This window comes from Didymella exigua, assembly GCF_010094145.1.
Source record: "Didymella exigua CBS 183.55 unplaced genomic scaffold M421scaffold_4, whole genome shotgun sequence".
Taxonomy (NCBI): domain Eukaryota; kingdom Fungi; phylum Ascomycota; class Dothideomycetes; order Pleosporales; family Didymellaceae; genus Didymella; species Didymella exigua.
This window is the reverse complement of record NW_022984778.1, coordinates 1,264,140-1,279,735: the sequence shown is the minus strand read 5'-3', so window position 1 is coordinate 1,279,735 and position 15,596 is coordinate 1,264,140. Positions and strand designations below refer to the sequence as shown.

Here is a 15,596-nt window from a genome sequence, read left to right as displayed (position 1 = left end):
GTGGAGTTCATGTGGGCAGGGATGAGCCTATCACGTGTCCTCGCGCATGAACACGCCTTCCACTTCCTCGACCCTACACGTCTTTTCCACCAACATGTCCACGCTATCCCAGCTAGCCGTACCCTTCGTGTACGGTTTAATTTTCTTCCTTGGATACCCTCCGCAATGGCTGTTGATGCACCTCGAGCCAAGCCCGCTCACGAAGAATGAACTCATTGCATCAAATGTCACTCTGGTCTTGATATGGATCACGTATACAAAGAGTGTATTCGTTGACCCCGGGACAATACCAAAGGATTGGGTGGAGCAAGAGCTAGGGGACAAGAATGTGTATGCCAGCGAGAGGGAGCGAGATGCGGTGGCGAAGAGTAGGAAATGGTGTCGGAAATGTGATGCTGCGAAGCCACCGAGGGCTCATCATTGCAAGGAGTGCAAAAGGTATGCTAGGAAAACGGATTCGTCCTCGGATGCTTTGTCTTTAAGTATAAGTATGAGTATGTACTGACATCTTCAGGTGCATACCCAAGATGGACCACCACTGCCCATGGACTGCGAACTGCGTATCCCACATCACCTTTCCGCATTTTATCCGCTTTCTCCTTTACGCCACAATTGGTCTCAGCATCTTCGAGTCGTTCCTCATCGCACGACTCGCTCACCTTTGGAGCAACCGCGATCTGCCATCCTACCTAGGCCCATCACTCATCCAGCTAGCGCATCTCTTCACCACACTCATCGTAAACAGTATCACCCTCTTTGTACTTGGCATCCTGATGCTGCGTAACATCTGGTGTCTTGCCGTCAACACCACCACGATCGAAGGTTGGGAAATCGAGCGCCACAAGACCCTCCTCCGGCGCGCCCGCCACTTCGGCGGCTACCTTTCCACGCCAGATGGCTCCAAAGTGCGAATGAAGCACCAGGAGTTCCCCTACGACATCGGCATCTTCGCCAATATTGCCCAGGGCATGGGCACAGCTAACCCGCTCTCGTGGTTCAATCCCTTCGCGGCTACGCCGTCGTTGAAGACGGGATTGAGCTTCGAGACAAACGGCTTCGAAGATAAGGACACAACATGGCCGCCCCCGGATCCAGATCGGAGTTACCGCCGCCGGGTCAAGGAGGATGGGCCTGCGTTTACGTACCGGGATGCGGAGCTCAGTAAGGAGGACACGCTCGCGGCTTTCCGGGCAAGGCAGGCGGAAGATGCGGTTCGCAGGCGCAAGCCATTCGTTGAGCGTATGGAGGCGCTGAGAGATGAGAGACGAGACGAGTATGAGTACGATCACGGGGACGATGTGAGTGAGGAGGCCGAAGATGATGAGAGGAAATACGGTGAGGGCGATGAAGGGGAGGAGGGATGGCGGAATTCTGAGGGTGAGAGACTGAAAGACTTCGGGGTCGATGAGGACGCGGAGTTCTATGATGAGCAGGAGGATGATCTCCCGTTGAGTGTGCTGATGGCGAGAAGACAGGCGGCCGCGCCTGCAGCCTCCGGCTTAACATATTAATTTTAGAAAATCTTCAATCACGAACTACTTGAATCTCTGACTGCGGGACATTATCTGCTGCTGACCCTTGTCAGAGTGTGGATGCGCACGAGACTGAAGACGATGAAATGACCTCTCACATCGATAAGCGATCACGACACTGCAACGACTGCTCGTACGGTCTTGGAATATCATGCATACCATCTGGTTCAGAGTCGCATTGAGCTCCGGAAAGACTGTAATCATGTTGATGCAGATTGCGCATGTTGTTAATTTTCAAACGTGTTGAGGCTTTCATTCAATCTATAAGTATGACGTACTGGTAACTCAACACAATCACACATCCTCTCAATATCGTAACATGATATCATTGTCATATGCATTTAACTTACTCCAAGAACAGCATCGAAGCTGACTCATTATTCGCAAACAAGAAACAGCGCATAACATGACCTCACAGCACTGCAGTCAAGCCCCCCTCCACGACACCCTCCCACTTTTGATGCGCGCAACATGAAACCCGATCTGCAGCCCAAGCATCGCCCTGCCGCTGTGCTGGGATGCTTCAAGCCAGGGCCAACGTGTCAATGGTCATCCCACACGTGCTGCATGACAGCACACGCTGCAGATCAACGACCACGATCCCGCAGGCGTGGACAGGCATATCATAGGATACCGGGGCCAGCATGGCGGGCGGGCCTGCGAGTGGCTACTTTGACGTGCTGGAGATGTTGAGTGAACGTGACAGCGGTGGCTTGAACGGTGAGGATGCAGAGTTGGCGAATGGTGGGAGTGAGGCAAGAGCTGGTGTTCGCAGGGACAACGCATGCAGGCCGCCGGTGAGCAGTGTTGGCCGGGCCGTGAGCAGACTCGAGAGCTGAGCCGGGAGAGAGAGAGGGGCCGTGTCACTGCGTACCGAGCCGTTGTGAAGGGCCGGGAGATCGTAATAGGACTAAAGGATGAGTGCATGTCAGACGTGATTACTTCGTAGGGTGTGAGGAAAGTGCTCTCAGTACTCGCAGTACCGCCATCAGGTGCGCAAAGCTGTCGAGATACCAGTTCCGAATGACCACAATACGGAACAACGTCTTATCGATATGTACATGCTGTGACTTGGTTATTGCGGTCGTGGTGCGAGCAGTTCTTTCGGCACGGTCCGAGCAAACCACTCACTCCACTCACCCCAGTGACGCGCTCCGGCCCAACCAGAAATTCGCCTGCGGCTGCGTCTCGTGAGTGGACAAGATCGCGCCCTGCTATTCGCTCACCGCCAGAAAAGAGGGCGAGATCTGGGTAAGTGCCCCATCGTCGCCGATTCGTGCACGGCGCGCGAGGTCCTGCGTCGCGCGCCCATTGGCTGGCTGTGGCTGGCGCCTTTGTTGTGACGAAAGATCCAAACGACGACGCTCGCAGACTGACAACGACACTGCCAGCAGCTCGCAGTACCGAGTCCAGCGCGCACAGCACCCTCCCTCAGTTCGCCTCGTCCCGCCCCGCTAGCCCGCCCACGGCTGCATGCGGTCCCACTGCCGGCACCTCGCACCCCCAAGACCGTGACATAGCTTTGCCCGCGCAAGTCGCACACCCCGTCCACACCGACGCGTCTGTACCAAGCAGTAAGCACGCACCACCGCGACCGCACCTGCACGCCGACCGCCCTTGCGCCCTGCCCGCGTCTCATCCAGTGCATGCCGCTAACCGCATCGTCGGCCAGACCTCGCGCCGTTACACAGCTCAGCAATTGCTCGTCCGTGACGTGGACGCCAACAAATCACTGCGCCGTCCGCCAGCGCACACGCACCCTCGACGCCGGCGCCAGCCCCTGCAGCTGTCCGAATAAACATGTCGTCCACCCCGCCGAAGAAGGACGGTGTGGAACCACCGCAGTCGCCTGACGACGACCATCATATGGACAGGAACACTGAGGATACACAAGCGCAAGGACTCGGGTACGAATTCGAGGTCAAGGAACAGGATCGATGGCTTCCAATCGCCAACGGTGCGTACCTCCCCCAGGGCTCCTCCCCCCTCTGCTTTGATTTGCGCACACAACTGCCCGTCTGCACGTCGCTCGATTGCCCCCGCGACTGCTCCCGTCGGCCTCGCTGCACCCTGAGACCGCGCGCTTGCCTCGCCAAACGTCCGAATCACCGTCTGCCTGTGCCTGGCCGACGGCCGCCCTGCAGCTGCCACCATGTCGTCCTCGCCGCAGTCGTCGACGCCCCCGCCCGTCAACGGCTTAACGAGCCCAAGCAATGCCGGGTCGGATGCTAACATACGTAACTTTGCTCCAGTCGCCCGGATCATGAAAACAGCCCTGCCCGAGAACGCAAAGATTGCAAAGGAGGCCAAGGAGTGCATGCAGGAGTGCGTGAGCGAGTTCATCTCGTTCATCACCAGCGAGGGTGAGTTTCCGCGTGCCCGCTTGCACGACCGCCGCTGACGTTGTGGCCAGCCTCGGAGAAGTGCCAGCAGGAGAAGCGCAAGACGGTCAACGGCGAGGACATTCTCTTTGCCATGACGTCGCTCGGCTTCGAGAACTACTCGGAGGCGCTCAAGATCTACCTGTCTCGGTACCGCGAGGTAAGCTGCCCACTCTCTTCGTCTGTGTCTCTCCTTTGTGAACACATTGGCGCAAACGTATTCTAAATTATGGTATTGATTGGTGGAACAAGACCCTACTCGCAAATCAGAACAAGCCAACCGGCCAATTCGGCGCGCCTGGGGCCAGCGCCAACTCGGCCAGCGGAGAAAACGCCCAGCAACATGTTCTGAGCGGCGACCAAGACATGGCCGAGGACAGCGCCACAGCTTTCGGATACAGCGTCCACAACGGAAACGGCAGCGCCGACTACTAGGACGAGTCGTGCCGCGCCCGGAAGGGGGTCTACAAGGAGTGGGGGAAAATGTAGGAGAAGAAGGAGGAAGGAGTAGCAGCGGCGATCGACAAGTGCAGAGGAGCGAGGAGTCGACGAATGGTTTCAGATTGTCCGGGGATGGGTGTGTTTTGGGCGTGATCTTGGATTTGAGCTGGACAAACGTGTCCGTGGGACTCAAGAGACGGAGTATGGCGAGTTGGGAACTGGCTTGCGACAGCCAATGCCTGGATAGGTATCTTCTTAGTTGGATCTGTATTAGAACCACAGTTGCTCACGCAGTCCATCACCTCGCAGTGATCGTCGTGCATTTCCCAACGCTGACAGACTCGATCGCAAATCCCGCTACTTCGTACTTCACAACCCCTGCCAAAACCTACGAATATACTCAGCAACCTCCTCAGCATTCTCCCGCACCACTGCATGCCCGGCTCCCGGAACGACGTTGACATCAAAGCCAAAATCGGCAATCTCCTCCTCCGTACTCAGCCCATCCTTCTCACCCAGCACAACCAAAGACGGAATCCCCGTCGCCCTGGCCCGGACAAACAACTCATCGTTATCAAACAACCCGCCGTCCCTGAACACGCCCACCACGCTCGCCGCGTGCCCCGCATGCTTCTCCATCTGCCACGCCTTGATAGCCTGCGCGACAACCTCGCCACGCTCCACTCTCTCCCGCCAACCCTCCGGCACGCTCAGGGGCCCGCCTTCCAGCGTCTCGATCGCGAACTGGGCTGCCTGCGCTTCAAGCTCCGCGGAGCAGTTGGTGCTCAGCAAGGTAAGCTGCGCGGGCGTGAACCATTCGCGCCTCAGCAGTCCCGCGGGCGCGATCAGCACGAGCGACTCGATCGCGTTTGTTGCTTGTAGCGCGGTTACGCAGCCCATTGCTAGTACGGCGCCGAACGAGTAGCCCACGATACTAACCGGGGTAGTTTTCCAGTCCAGCGCCGTCAGCACCGCGTCGATTTCCGCGTGGAATAGGGATCCGGTGTGTGGCGAGAGAGGCGTGGAGGAGAGTCCGTGGCCCCAGAGATCGAGCGCCGCGAACTGAGTATCTGGGAACCGGGTACGGAGGGAGGTGGTTAGTGGGAGGAGACCCAGCGCGGGGGTCTGCACGCCGTGGATGAGGAGGACTTTTGCGGGGCTGGTGGGAGGGGATGTTTGTGAACTGGATGGTTGAGGAGAGGTGTTGCGCGGGAAGACGTAGTACGCCGCCCGACCCAGGTCGGTTTGGATGTATTCCGCAGCTGGCAAAAGGGCGCCGAATGTTGCTGTGAAGGAGGATTCTGAGGGGCCGGGGATGGCGGTCCGGGGTGGGGAGGAGGTGCCTGGACGTGGGAGGACGAGGGGCGCGGACATGGTTGTGGTTGTGGTTGTGGTTGTGGTTGTGGTTGTGGTTGTGGTTGTGGTTGTGGTTGTGGTTGTGGTTGTGGTTGTGGTTGTGGTTGTGGCTGTGGTGATGGTGATGTTGAGGGCAAGATGATGGTTGGAGATGTGGGTCTTTCTTGTACATGCGATCGCTTCGGCTGCAGGATTGCGATCGCTTCGGATAAGCCCGCGGTATCGATGGAGAAGGATTGGGGTTAGTTCGTGTCGACTGCGTGTGCAATGGACAGGCCTGAATAGCGCCGTGGTGCGAATCTTGTAGTACAGCAACGTCGGTGTGGATTCGTCTCTAGCCTAACACTATGCATACAGCTACCAGTCGATACTGAGAACCATCATCACAAAGTCAACACCTCGGATTCCTCACCAATCACAGCCCCCCATCCGTCGAAGATTCGACGAGCATTTCAACCTACAAATCCTCATCATCCGTGTCCTGCTCCTGCACCGCAGGCTCCGTAGGCACGCGATGCAATCCATGGCTCTCCTCGCCGTCTTCAACATTGCTACTGCGCAAGCTACTGCGCCGCCTCCTGCTCACGACACCAGGGAAGATCCTAGGTTCGCCGTCGAGATTGACGCTGCTGCTCGTGCGCGTCAAGTCGAGGTCCCGCTCAGACTGCTGGCCTGTCGGCGGCTGGAGCGCGACCACACTCGGGCTGATGGTCATGCTGGACGTGCGGCGCGGACGCTCGGTGTTGGCGATCGTGGGCGATGCGGGCTGGGTGGACATGCTGGCCATGTCGGTGGTGGAAGCCGATGGGTTCAGGCGCGCCTGCTGTGCGGGGAACGAGGATGGCGGCAGTCTCGGGAAGGCCTTGTCGTGCTCGTGTGGATCGGTGGCGGACGGCTGCTGGTGCAGCGACTGCATGGGCGAGCCGGGGTGCGTGGCATGGTGCGTCCTGAGCGTCTGGGGAATGGGCTGGTCTGGCTGGAGGTTCGACGCTGTAAGGTCGCGGGCTTCCGTGTTGGCGGCGCGGGTGTAGCGGTCGATCATTGCAAGCTCCTGCATGAGCGTCTCGTGCCGGAAAGCCTCGCGGACGCTGGGGACATTGGATCGAGCCATGTCGTTGCCTGCGACACCGGGAAGATGATAGTTGGCACCCAGCCACTTCTGTTTGACAATGTGCTCGAATCCGCTCTGTTCGACCGAGTGCTTGGCAAGCTCACACATGTCGACGGCGCTCAGCTTGTAGATCTGAGCGGCTACAGAGTACTCTTCGATCAGCGGCTCTTTGGTAAAGGCAAACTGCAGGGGATCGTCTGTCGACAGCGATACGTTGAGGCCACGTCGGAAGTAGCTCAAGAACGGGTTGCGCTTATATGCTAGGAAGAGAGCATTGTTGCTGAGCGGTGACATGGCGACACCAATCTGCTCAAGGTAGAAGATGTACTGCAGCAGAGGCACCTTACGAAGGAGCAGACCGTGGCTGATACTGTGACAACACAGAACAGCAGCAGCCAAGTGGTCAGTGTCACCTGCCTCTCCGCAGTGGGGGCGCAGAAGGAAAGTGTTGAAGCCGCGCTGCTTCCTCCAGACATTGAGCGAGGAAATGTTGGAGAACAGGTAGTACATCCAGTAGCTGTAGGGCGGGTTCTGCTTTGTATTCCACTCTTTGGGGCTCGGAAACTTCCTGTAAACTCGGCGCTCGACCTTGCTTTCATCGTCAACACTGTCGAAACCGATGACCCTTTGCAGGAAGATGTGGAGCTTCGGGTGGCTGGACGGATCTTTGGTAACCTCGAACAGGGGCTGGAATAGGTTACGGACCACCTCTTCGAAGTCGTGCATGAGTCCAGTAGCCTTGTACACGTCGAAGAGGCGGGGGACTTGGATCAGCCATCTGACGTTGGGCGAGAACAGCTTGTTGTCAACAACCCACGCTGCGAGCTTGTCCCATTCGTTGATGTCGCGACCATAGATGGAGATGCGCCACTCGGCAAACTGGTATTTGCTGGACTCCAGATCGGAAATGACTTCTTTGGTGATCTCGGCGAGGTACCGACCCTCGATAAAGTTGTCTGTCTTTAGGAAAATGGTTCGCAGACGCGACTCTCCAATAGGGTTGTACTTCAGGTTGAACTTGTCGAATCGATGGAACGAATCTGTGTGGGCGTGCATATCCAGCGTGTCGATACTCAGATCGTACGCTGTCAGGTTGATGGACTCGAACACCTCCCGGAGAGTGAGCTGCTTTCCGTCACGGAAGAGGACCACTTCATCGGGCGACTTCTTCATCTTCGACTTGATGAAGCGCAGCAAATGCTTCTGGTTCATGCATGCCGAGTGGTGAACGTGGGTGTCGACTTTGCGCACGTTGTAGAAGTCTCTGTGAGGCACTTTCTTGCTGTCGGCGATTTCCTGGTACTCGTTGAGGAGGTAGTAGAGGTTGAACCTGCCCTCGAGGTACGACAGCCTGCGGAACGCAAAACTCTTGCTCGGACCGTCCGAGGAGATCTCCAAGATGGCATCCAGGTCGATGTAGAACTCGCGCAACGTGGGTATCGAGACAATGGGCGTATCGAGCTCGGCGGACTTGGCGTTCTCGTAGACTTGGAAGACGCCACCGCTGTCCATGCGGAAGGCCATCTCAGACGGCCCAGGAAGCGGCAGGAGATCTTCCATGAAGAAGTCCTCGCCAATGTTGGTGCCCATCTTGCGGGGGGGTTTTGGCGGCGCCTCGGCTGGCTCGAAGACTGTGCTGTTCTGCATGCTGCTCGATGCATTGCGCCGTTCTTTCGACGTGTCGTTCCACACGGGCTCTGGGTGGGGCGGGTAGATGTTCCAGCCGGGGTCATCTCTGGGGTTGTCAAAGTCGTGCTGCAGCGACAGTCGTATGTACTTGTGGCGGATGTCGAGCACCTTCTGCACATTGGTGTAGATGGCTGTGAGCTCGGCCGTCACGCTGGAGTCTGACATGGCGAAGCCTCCTGCGCCTGAGCCGACTCCTATGCCTGCGCCTGCGCCGTGTATGCCTTCGTCTGCGAGCAGGGGCTTGTCTTCGCGGGGGAGGGCCGGGTGCTTTGAGGGGGCGAGGAAATCGCCGGCTTGACTGCCCTTTTGCGAACGGGGGCCCCGTGAGTGGGGGTCCTGTGAGTGGTGGTCCTGTGACTGCTGGTCCTGTGACTGCTGGTACTGTGACTGCTGGTACTGTGACTGCTGGTGCTGCGACTGCTGGTACTGCGACTGCTGGTGCTGCGGCTGCTGGTACTGCGGCTGCTGGTACTGCGACTGCTGACCGAGCGCGTGTCCCTGGTTGGCGAGGCTCACCTGGCTCTTGCGCGAGCGAATGCTCAGGCCGTCTGCCGCGCCCATGGTGGCGGGGAACGTCTTCGCGCGCAGAGCTGGGCTGTGGCCGTCGCCGGCCTGCGAGCCACCGTGCTGCGTCTCCCACTGGTGGCGCTGGTAGAACTGCTTCGCCTCGATGAGACCCATTTGCTTCTCGGCCGTGTAGTCGTAGAAGGCGTTCTTGCGCTGCTTGTCGCGCGGCAGCATTCCACCCTCGTCGCCCTCGAGGCTCGTGCCATCTGCGGTGCCACTCGCGCCAGCGAACCCGTGCGCAAGGTCACTGCTGCCCGCCTCGCGGTCGGAGAGCTCGGGGCTGTACTCGTCTTCCTCGTCCGACGAGAGCGTCTGGTCATGGCTGAGCGTGGGCCCCCGAGCTGGCGAGCCGTCTGCGTCGACAGCGAACGCTCCTGCACAGACAGTCAGCGGTGAACGGTGAATTGCGAGGCGCCAGGCGAATCGCACGTACTACCTCGCAGTGTACCGCTGCACATTTTGTGTCCAAGCTGTGGCTTCTGCGGGGACGGCAGCGGAAAACATAGCAACAGATCTGTAGGGCGGGGGCCGGCGCCGCCCGTCGTCCCGTCTACCTACCTATGGTGGGCGGCCGCTGATGCTTGGACTCTACACGCCACAGTCATGGAAAACAGTGCCGTCTCCTGCCTCGTAGGAAGAGGAGCTCTGCGATCACGACATGACATGCTAAAGTTGGATGCACCTCCTCCGGTCCGCAATCCTCCTCGGCTTTTGAGGCGCGGCAGAAGCTGTCCCGAGCGCACTGGCATCAGTTGACCGTCGTGTCTTCCATGATTCGCACACGTGAGACGACGCGCCTCACTAGCGCGCTTCCCTACTTGTCGAAAATTTGGCCTCCCGTCTCGCCGTCAAGATACCCAGGTACTCTGCACATTTCCACCGCTTTTATCCCTCCGCCATCATGTAAGCTCGCCAATGCCATCGCACATGCTCGAATGCTGATTGCCAGGTTTCTTCTCCGCCGCTCTGCCGTCCGCGCCATCAGCGCAACGCCCGCGAAGGCTTTCCTTGCGACGCCCCGTTCCCTCTCCACATTCACACCTGCTTTCCGCACACAACAGAAGTGGGCCGTGTCCGCTTTCCAGAGGAGATTTGCCAGTGACGATGTCGTGAAGAAGGAGGTTGCCGCCGAGGCGCCCGAGGACTTCGCCCAGACCATTGCTGAGCCCATGACCGAGGACGGCCTTACGCCGGTCCAGCAGGACGCCCAGGCCGAGCCGACCAACGCCGAGGAGACTGTCGGCGCTGACGCGCTTGAGGCTGTTGCAAAGCAGGCCGACAGGCCCAAGAGGGAGTTCCAGCGCCGCGAAAAGAGCGACGCGCCGCCCAACAACACCGTCTACGTCGGCAACCTGTACTACGAAGTCACCGCCGACCAGGTCAAGCGCGTCTTCTCGCGGTTTGGTGAGGTCAACAACGTCAGGATTGTCCTGGACAACAGGGGACTGAGCCGAGGGTGAGCAGCAGCGCAACTCGAGTGAGCGACGGCGATGCTGACAACTGAGCAGGTTCGGATACGTCGAGTTCAAGAACATCGAGGATGCCAAGACGGCCATCGACAACCTGGACATGCAGGTCTTTGAGGGCCGCAACATTGTCTGCCAGTTCCACAAGGCCAAGCCCAACTCCAAGACGCTGTCTGCTGGCAGCTATGTCTCCAACCCTCCCGCGAAGACGCTCTTCATCGGCAACATGTCCTTCGAGATGTCGGACAAGGACCTGAACGACATCTTCCGCGACATCCGCAACGTCATGGACGTCCGCGTTGCCATCGACCGCAGGACCGGCCAGCCCCGAGGCTTCGCGCACGCCGACTTCATCGACGTTGCCAGCGCCACCAAGGCCAAGGAGACGCTCGGTGAGAAGGTCATCTACGGTCGCCAGCTCCGCGTCGACTTCAGCAGGAGCAGCACGGACCGCCCCGACAGGGCCACGAGGAGCGACTCTGCCCAGGAGGGACAGTAGAGCGTTGTTGCAGGATGATTAAAAGCATTGGCAGGGCCGTCTAGAGATGGTTTCTTCTATCTTGTCATTCCATATTGTGTTAATAGCTGGCGTGCATGTACCATAGTAGACGAGTGTCTGGCGTTTTCCACGTATATCCTGCTGTACATGACATGACGACGGAGGGTGTTGTATACCAATAACGAGCCTGGAAAACCATACACGTTTGCTCGCTGGTGACGACTTTGCTCGGTGTATCTCGATTCTCGCTCAATGTCTCTCGATTCTCGCCCAATGTCTCTCGATTCCCGCTCGGTGTATCTCGACTCTCGCTCGGTGTATCTCGATTCTCGCCCAATGTCTCTCGATTCTCGCCCAATGTCTCTCGATTCTCGCCCAATGTCTCTCGACTCTCGCTCGGTGTATCTCGATTCTCGCTGGCACAGCTGGTGACGAGTCTGCTGTGTCTCGATTCTCGACTCGCAGGCCCACACGTCGACGGCATCTGGTTGCCACAAGCGGGTGGCTAATGCCGAGGTCGCTCGGCCTCCAGCGCCCCACCACTACCCCATGCACGCGTTGGTGATCGATTGATTGCACCTCGGCGCCGGCATCACACACTGTTCCCCTTCGCATCCAACCCGGCGTCCCGTACACTACACATCTTCCACCATGTCCTTCCTCGGCGGCGCAGAGTGCTCGACGGGCGCCAACCCCCTCAGCCAGTTCACCAAGCACGTCCAGGATGACAAGTCGCTGCAGCGAGACCGCGTGGTCGGGCGCGGGCCGGGCGGCATGCAGGAGGGCATGCGCAGCCAGCAGATGGGCGCACAGGACGGGGTGCGTTGGCCACTCGACACGCGAAGAGCGCCGGCTGACGATGCCAGATGATGAACGAGTTCATGCAGCAGAACCCACAGCTTCCCCAGGGCCCCGGGCCGGCATCGCCGTTCGCCATGGAGCAGATGCGCCGCGAGCTGGAGCGCGCCCAGCACAGCGCGTCGCCGGCGTGGGCGGCCGAGTTCGACCCGGGCATGCAGGCGCCGCAGATGGGGCCGTCGATGCAGGAGCAGCGCCCGGCCGGCTTCAACCCCGCCGAGTTCGCCAAGTTCCAGCAGATGAATCCGACCGAGCGCAACGCAAGCCCCGCAGACGCCGCGCAGATGGGCTACCAGCGGCCCATGCAGAACTTCGGCATGGGCGGCATGGGCATGGGCATGGGCATGGGCATGGGCGGCATGGGCATGATGCCCTCGTACGCGCCGCAGACGTTCCAGCAGCCGGCCCAGGCCTCGGCCAAGGGCAAGGAGCGCATGGTGGAGCTCGACGACCAGGACTGGGAGGCGCAGTTCAAGCAGCTCGAGGAGACGGACCAGAACCTCGATGCGCTGGACGCAGAGGCTAACAAGAGCATCGAGGCCGAGCTGAACGAAATGGACAGGTCAGTACTAGACAGCGGACTGGAGGACGTCGACTTCGAGTCTGTCTGGAAGGGAATCCAAGCTGAGACAGAGCGCGCTAGACACCTCGCCAACGAAGCCTCCTTCAGCGACGGCATGCACATGGGCGATCTCGACCAGTGGGAGGGCTTCGACGGGCTCAACACGCTCAGCGCCCGCGACCCAGCCATGGGCGACTACCTGTTCGAGCAGGAGAACCTGTTCAAGAGCGTCACCAACCCCTTCGAGGAGGGCGTCAAGATCATGGAGGAAGGCGGCAACCTGTCCCTTGCCGCGCTGGCCTTCGAAGCCGCCGTCCAGAAAGACCCCAACCACATCGCCGCCTGGGTCAAGCTCGGCGAGTCGCAGGCCCAGAACGAAAAGGAAACACCCGCCATCCGCGCCCTCGAGCACGCCCTCAAGCAGGACCCAAACAACCTCGAGGCTCTGATGGGCCTGGCCGTCAGCTACACCAACGAAGGCTACGAGAGCACCGCCTACCGCACCCTCGAGCGCTGGCTCGCCACAAAGTACCCCTCGCTCGTCACAGAACCCCTCTCTTCAGACGCAGACATGGGCTTCACCGACCGCCAAGCCCTGCACGAAAAAGTCACAAACCTGTACATCGCTGCCGCCCAGCTCTCCCCGAGCGGCGAGCAGATGGACCCGGACGTGCAGGTCGGGCTGGGCGTGCTCTTCTACGGCGTCGAGGAGTACGACAAGGCCGTCGACTGCTTCGGCGCAGCGCTGAACTCGACCGAGTCCGGCGTCTCCAACAGCTCCTCGCAGGTGCACCTGCTGTGGAACCGGCTGGGCGCGACGCTGGCCAACTCTGGCCGCAGCGAGGAAGCCATCGACGCGTACTCGCGCGCGCTCGCGCTGCGGCCCAACTTTGTCCGCGCCCGCTACAACCTGGGCGTCAGCTGCATCAACATTGGCTGCTTCAGCGAGGCCGCGCAGCACCTGCTCGGCGCGCTGGCCATGCACAAGGTCGTCGAGGCCGAGGGCAAGGAGAAGGCCCGCGAGGTCGTCGGCGACGGCGTCAGTGAGAGCCAGCTTGACAACATGATCCATCAGAACCAGAGCACGAACCTGTACGACACGCTGCGGAGGGTGTTTGGGCAGATGGGCCGCAGGGATCTGGCGGATGTTGTCGGGCCGGGCATGGATGTCGAGCGTTTTCGCGGCGAGTTTGAGTTTTGAGCGAGCGCAGCGGGACGAGCAGGAGGAGAGAGTGCAGCGGGACAAGCAGCAGGAGAGAGTGCAGCGGGACAAGCAGCAGGAGAGAGACAAGCAGGAGCATGGTGGGGAGACGGAGGCATGGGTTGAGGAGCTTAAGCCTGCCCAACAGGAAGACAATCACACACCCGTCTCACCACCAGAGAACCCCGACCACTACGCGGCCGCGCAGGTCGAGGCCCGGTTGCGAGCCGCAGAAGCACTCGGCTACGCCGTCACGCGCGCGTCCCCGCTGCAGCACGGGGACGCGGAGAAGAGACCGCAGGAGTACGACGCCTGGCTGCTGCAAAGGAGGGTCCGCGTCCGCGCTGACTGGGGCGACGAGGACGTGGGTGACAGCTGTTGCTTTGGCACGCGCACAGTGGATCGGGGACGGGGGCGAGTGTGGAAACTGCCTGGCGGGCCACGCATGACAGAATAAATAGACAGGCACGGGGAACGCGTGCATATAACGAGAAATGAGAACCCTATCATGACCACAAGCGCGAGCTTCACACCACCACCGTCTCGCCCACATCGCACACGCCCACCTGCTCACCCCATGCGTATCCCTCAGCCTCGGCGCCCTTCCTCCACCGCTCCGCAGGCTCCAGCACCGGCTCGTACGCAGCCGAGTACGCGCCCCGCAACGTGCCGTAGTGCATGCCTATGCTCTTCTTACTCTTCACATCCTTGTGTATCGCCAGCGCGTCCTCGGGGCTGGAATGCTGCCCCGACAGCACGGAGCGCGGCTTGAAGCACCCAATCGGCAAGAGCGCGAGATCGAATGGTCCGTAGAGCGCGCCGACTTGCTTGAACGCCGGACACGGCGGGTGCGGCGCGTCGCGGTGCGAGAAGTGCTCGTCGGATGTGACGTGACAGTACCCCGTGTCGCCGGCGAAAAAGAGCTTCTTCCCGGTTTCGCACGGCTCTTGGACGATCCATGAGCACCACAGCGTGCCGTCAAAGGACCACGGCGTTCGGCCCGAGCGGTGTTGGGCTGGTGTGCAGATCAGGTCTACGGAGCCTGCTGTCTCGGTCTGTAGTGTGACGCCGTTCCACCAGTCCAGCTCGGTCACCTGGTCGGCGTTGATGCCGACTCCAAGGCCAGTCAGCACGGCCTTGACACCCAGGCCGCAGAAGAAGCGCAGTTCGCCGTTTTGTTTGGCATTGAGCTGCTTGAGCGTGGCCGAGTCTAGGTGGTCGTAGTGATCGTGGCTGATGACGACGGCGTCGATGTCAGGGAGGTCGTTGATTAAGCAGGGCGGTGGCGTGAAGCGTACAGGACCAACCATACCTACGCCTAGGTCAATAGAGCTCCTCGACTGCCCGTCTGTCTGGCTTACCATACGGCCCTACTCTGTTGCTCCACACAGGGTCGATCAGTATACGCGCTCCCCTCTCAGCTCCCTCTTGCCTGCTCGTCTCCACCAGAAAGCTAGCATGTCCGATCCAAGTTGCCTTCAATCCATCCTGCTGCGCGCCAAAGTCCGGCTTGCGCACTTTCACAAGACCAACGCGATCGACCGGGACAGGCACAAAATTCTTCGGCGCGCTGAAGCGCGTGCGTACGGCGCCTATAAAGCCAGAGCTGTTGTACGACGGCCATGGATTCTTGAACCCTGTTGGCGGGCTGCCGATGTGGTGTGCGGTGGTGAAGCTCTCGGGCTGCAGCGGTGGCAGTGCGCTCACGACGGTCTTCGGGGGCATGGTGACTTGCGCTTGAACCCAACGCCTAAAAAATGACGGGCTTCTGCGAACGCGGTTCGAGCGGGCATTTTAAGGCTGCTGGTGATGATGGTATGGATGGTGAGGTCGGGGATAGCGGGTCAGCGAGGGCGCCGCGGACGTTGAGTCTGGCCGCCGGCCCGTGAGCGTCGGGTTACACAGACTTGAGTCTTGGGTGTCTGGCTTTCGT

General features: G+C 59.9%; 8 protein-coding genes across 8 annotated transcripts; 5 read left to right on the top strand and 3 right to left on the bottom strand.

The window, feature by feature from the left end:
• The first annotated feature begins 79 nt into the window (after positions 1–79).
• On the top strand, positions 80–1,557 carry M421DRAFT_417228 (DHHC zinc finger membrane protein). Its single transcript, XM_033591373.1, has 2 exons — positions 80–438; positions 515–1,557. The coding sequence occupies exons 1-2, from the start codon at positions 95–97 to the stop codon at positions 1,509–1,511; spliced, it is 1,341 nt and encodes a 446-aa protein (XP_033452755.1). The 5' UTR covers positions 80–94; the 3' UTR covers positions 1,512–1,557.
• A 1,354-nt stretch (positions 1,558–2,911) lies between these two features.
• Positions 2,912–4,647, top strand: M421DRAFT_417225 (nuclear transcription factor Y subunit B-10). Its single transcript, XM_033591372.1, has 5 exons — positions 2,912–3,106; positions 3,205–3,489; positions 3,785–3,895; positions 3,946–4,073; positions 4,166–4,647. The coding sequence occupies exons 2-5, from the start codon at positions 3,333–3,335 to the stop codon at positions 4,346–4,348; spliced, it is 579 nt and encodes a 192-aa protein (XP_033452754.1). The 5' UTR covers positions 2,912–3,106; positions 3,205–3,332; the 3' UTR covers positions 4,349–4,647.
• M421DRAFT_417224 (alpha/beta-hydrolase) lies at positions 4,392–5,815 on the bottom strand. Its single transcript, XM_033591371.1, has one exon. The coding sequence runs from the start codon at positions 5,726–5,728 to the stop codon at positions 4,724–4,726; it is 1,005 nt and encodes a 334-aa protein (XP_033452753.1). The 5' UTR covers positions 5,729–5,815; the 3' UTR covers positions 4,392–4,723.
• A 199-nt stretch (positions 5,816–6,014) lies between these two features.
• M421DRAFT_417223 (AMP deaminase) lies at positions 6,015–10,007 on the bottom strand. The gene is made up of 2 exons (XM_033591370.1): positions 9,511–10,007; positions 6,015–9,451 (listed from the first exon to the last, which is right to left on the bottom strand). Exons 1-2 carry the CDS (start codon positions 9,533–9,535, stop codon positions 6,168–6,170), a joined length of 3,309 nt encoding a protein of 1,102 aa, XP_033452752.1. The 5' UTR covers positions 9,536–10,007; the 3' UTR covers positions 6,015–6,167.
• Positions 9,728–11,435, top strand: M421DRAFT_417222 (RNA-binding domain-containing protein). Its single transcript, XM_033591369.1, has 3 exons — positions 9,728–9,980; positions 10,027–10,533; positions 10,586–11,435. Coding segments are annotated over exons 1-3 (966 nt in total). The 5' UTR covers positions 9,728–9,978; the 3' UTR covers positions 11,043–11,435.
• Positions 11,436–11,693: 258 nt separating this feature from the next.
• M421DRAFT_55076 (TPR-like protein) lies at positions 11,694–13,663 on the top strand (the record flags this gene model as incomplete). Its single annotated transcript, XM_033595276.1, has 2 exons — positions 11,694–11,861; positions 11,909–13,663. 2 exons carry the CDS (start codon positions 11,694–11,696, stop codon positions 13,661–13,663), a joined length of 1,923 nt encoding a protein of 640 aa, XP_033452750.1.
• Positions 13,636–14,151, top strand: M421DRAFT_293665 (uncharacterized protein). The gene has a single exon (XM_033589046.1). The coding sequence runs from the start codon at positions 13,762–13,764 to the stop codon at positions 14,110–14,112; it is 351 nt and encodes a 116-aa protein (XP_033452749.1). The 5' UTR covers positions 13,636–13,761; the 3' UTR covers positions 14,113–14,151.
• On the bottom strand, positions 13,927–15,535 carry M421DRAFT_293552 (N-acyl-phosphatidylethanolamine-hydrolyzing phospholipase D). Its single transcript, XM_033589044.1, has 2 exons — positions 15,025–15,535; positions 13,927–14,975 (listed from the first exon to the last, which is right to left on the bottom strand). Exons 1-2 carry the CDS (start codon positions 15,386–15,388, stop codon positions 14,191–14,193), a joined length of 1,149 nt encoding a protein of 382 aa, XP_033452748.1. The 5' UTR covers positions 15,389–15,535; the 3' UTR covers positions 13,927–14,190.
• Positions 15,536–15,596: the final 61 nt, after the last annotated feature.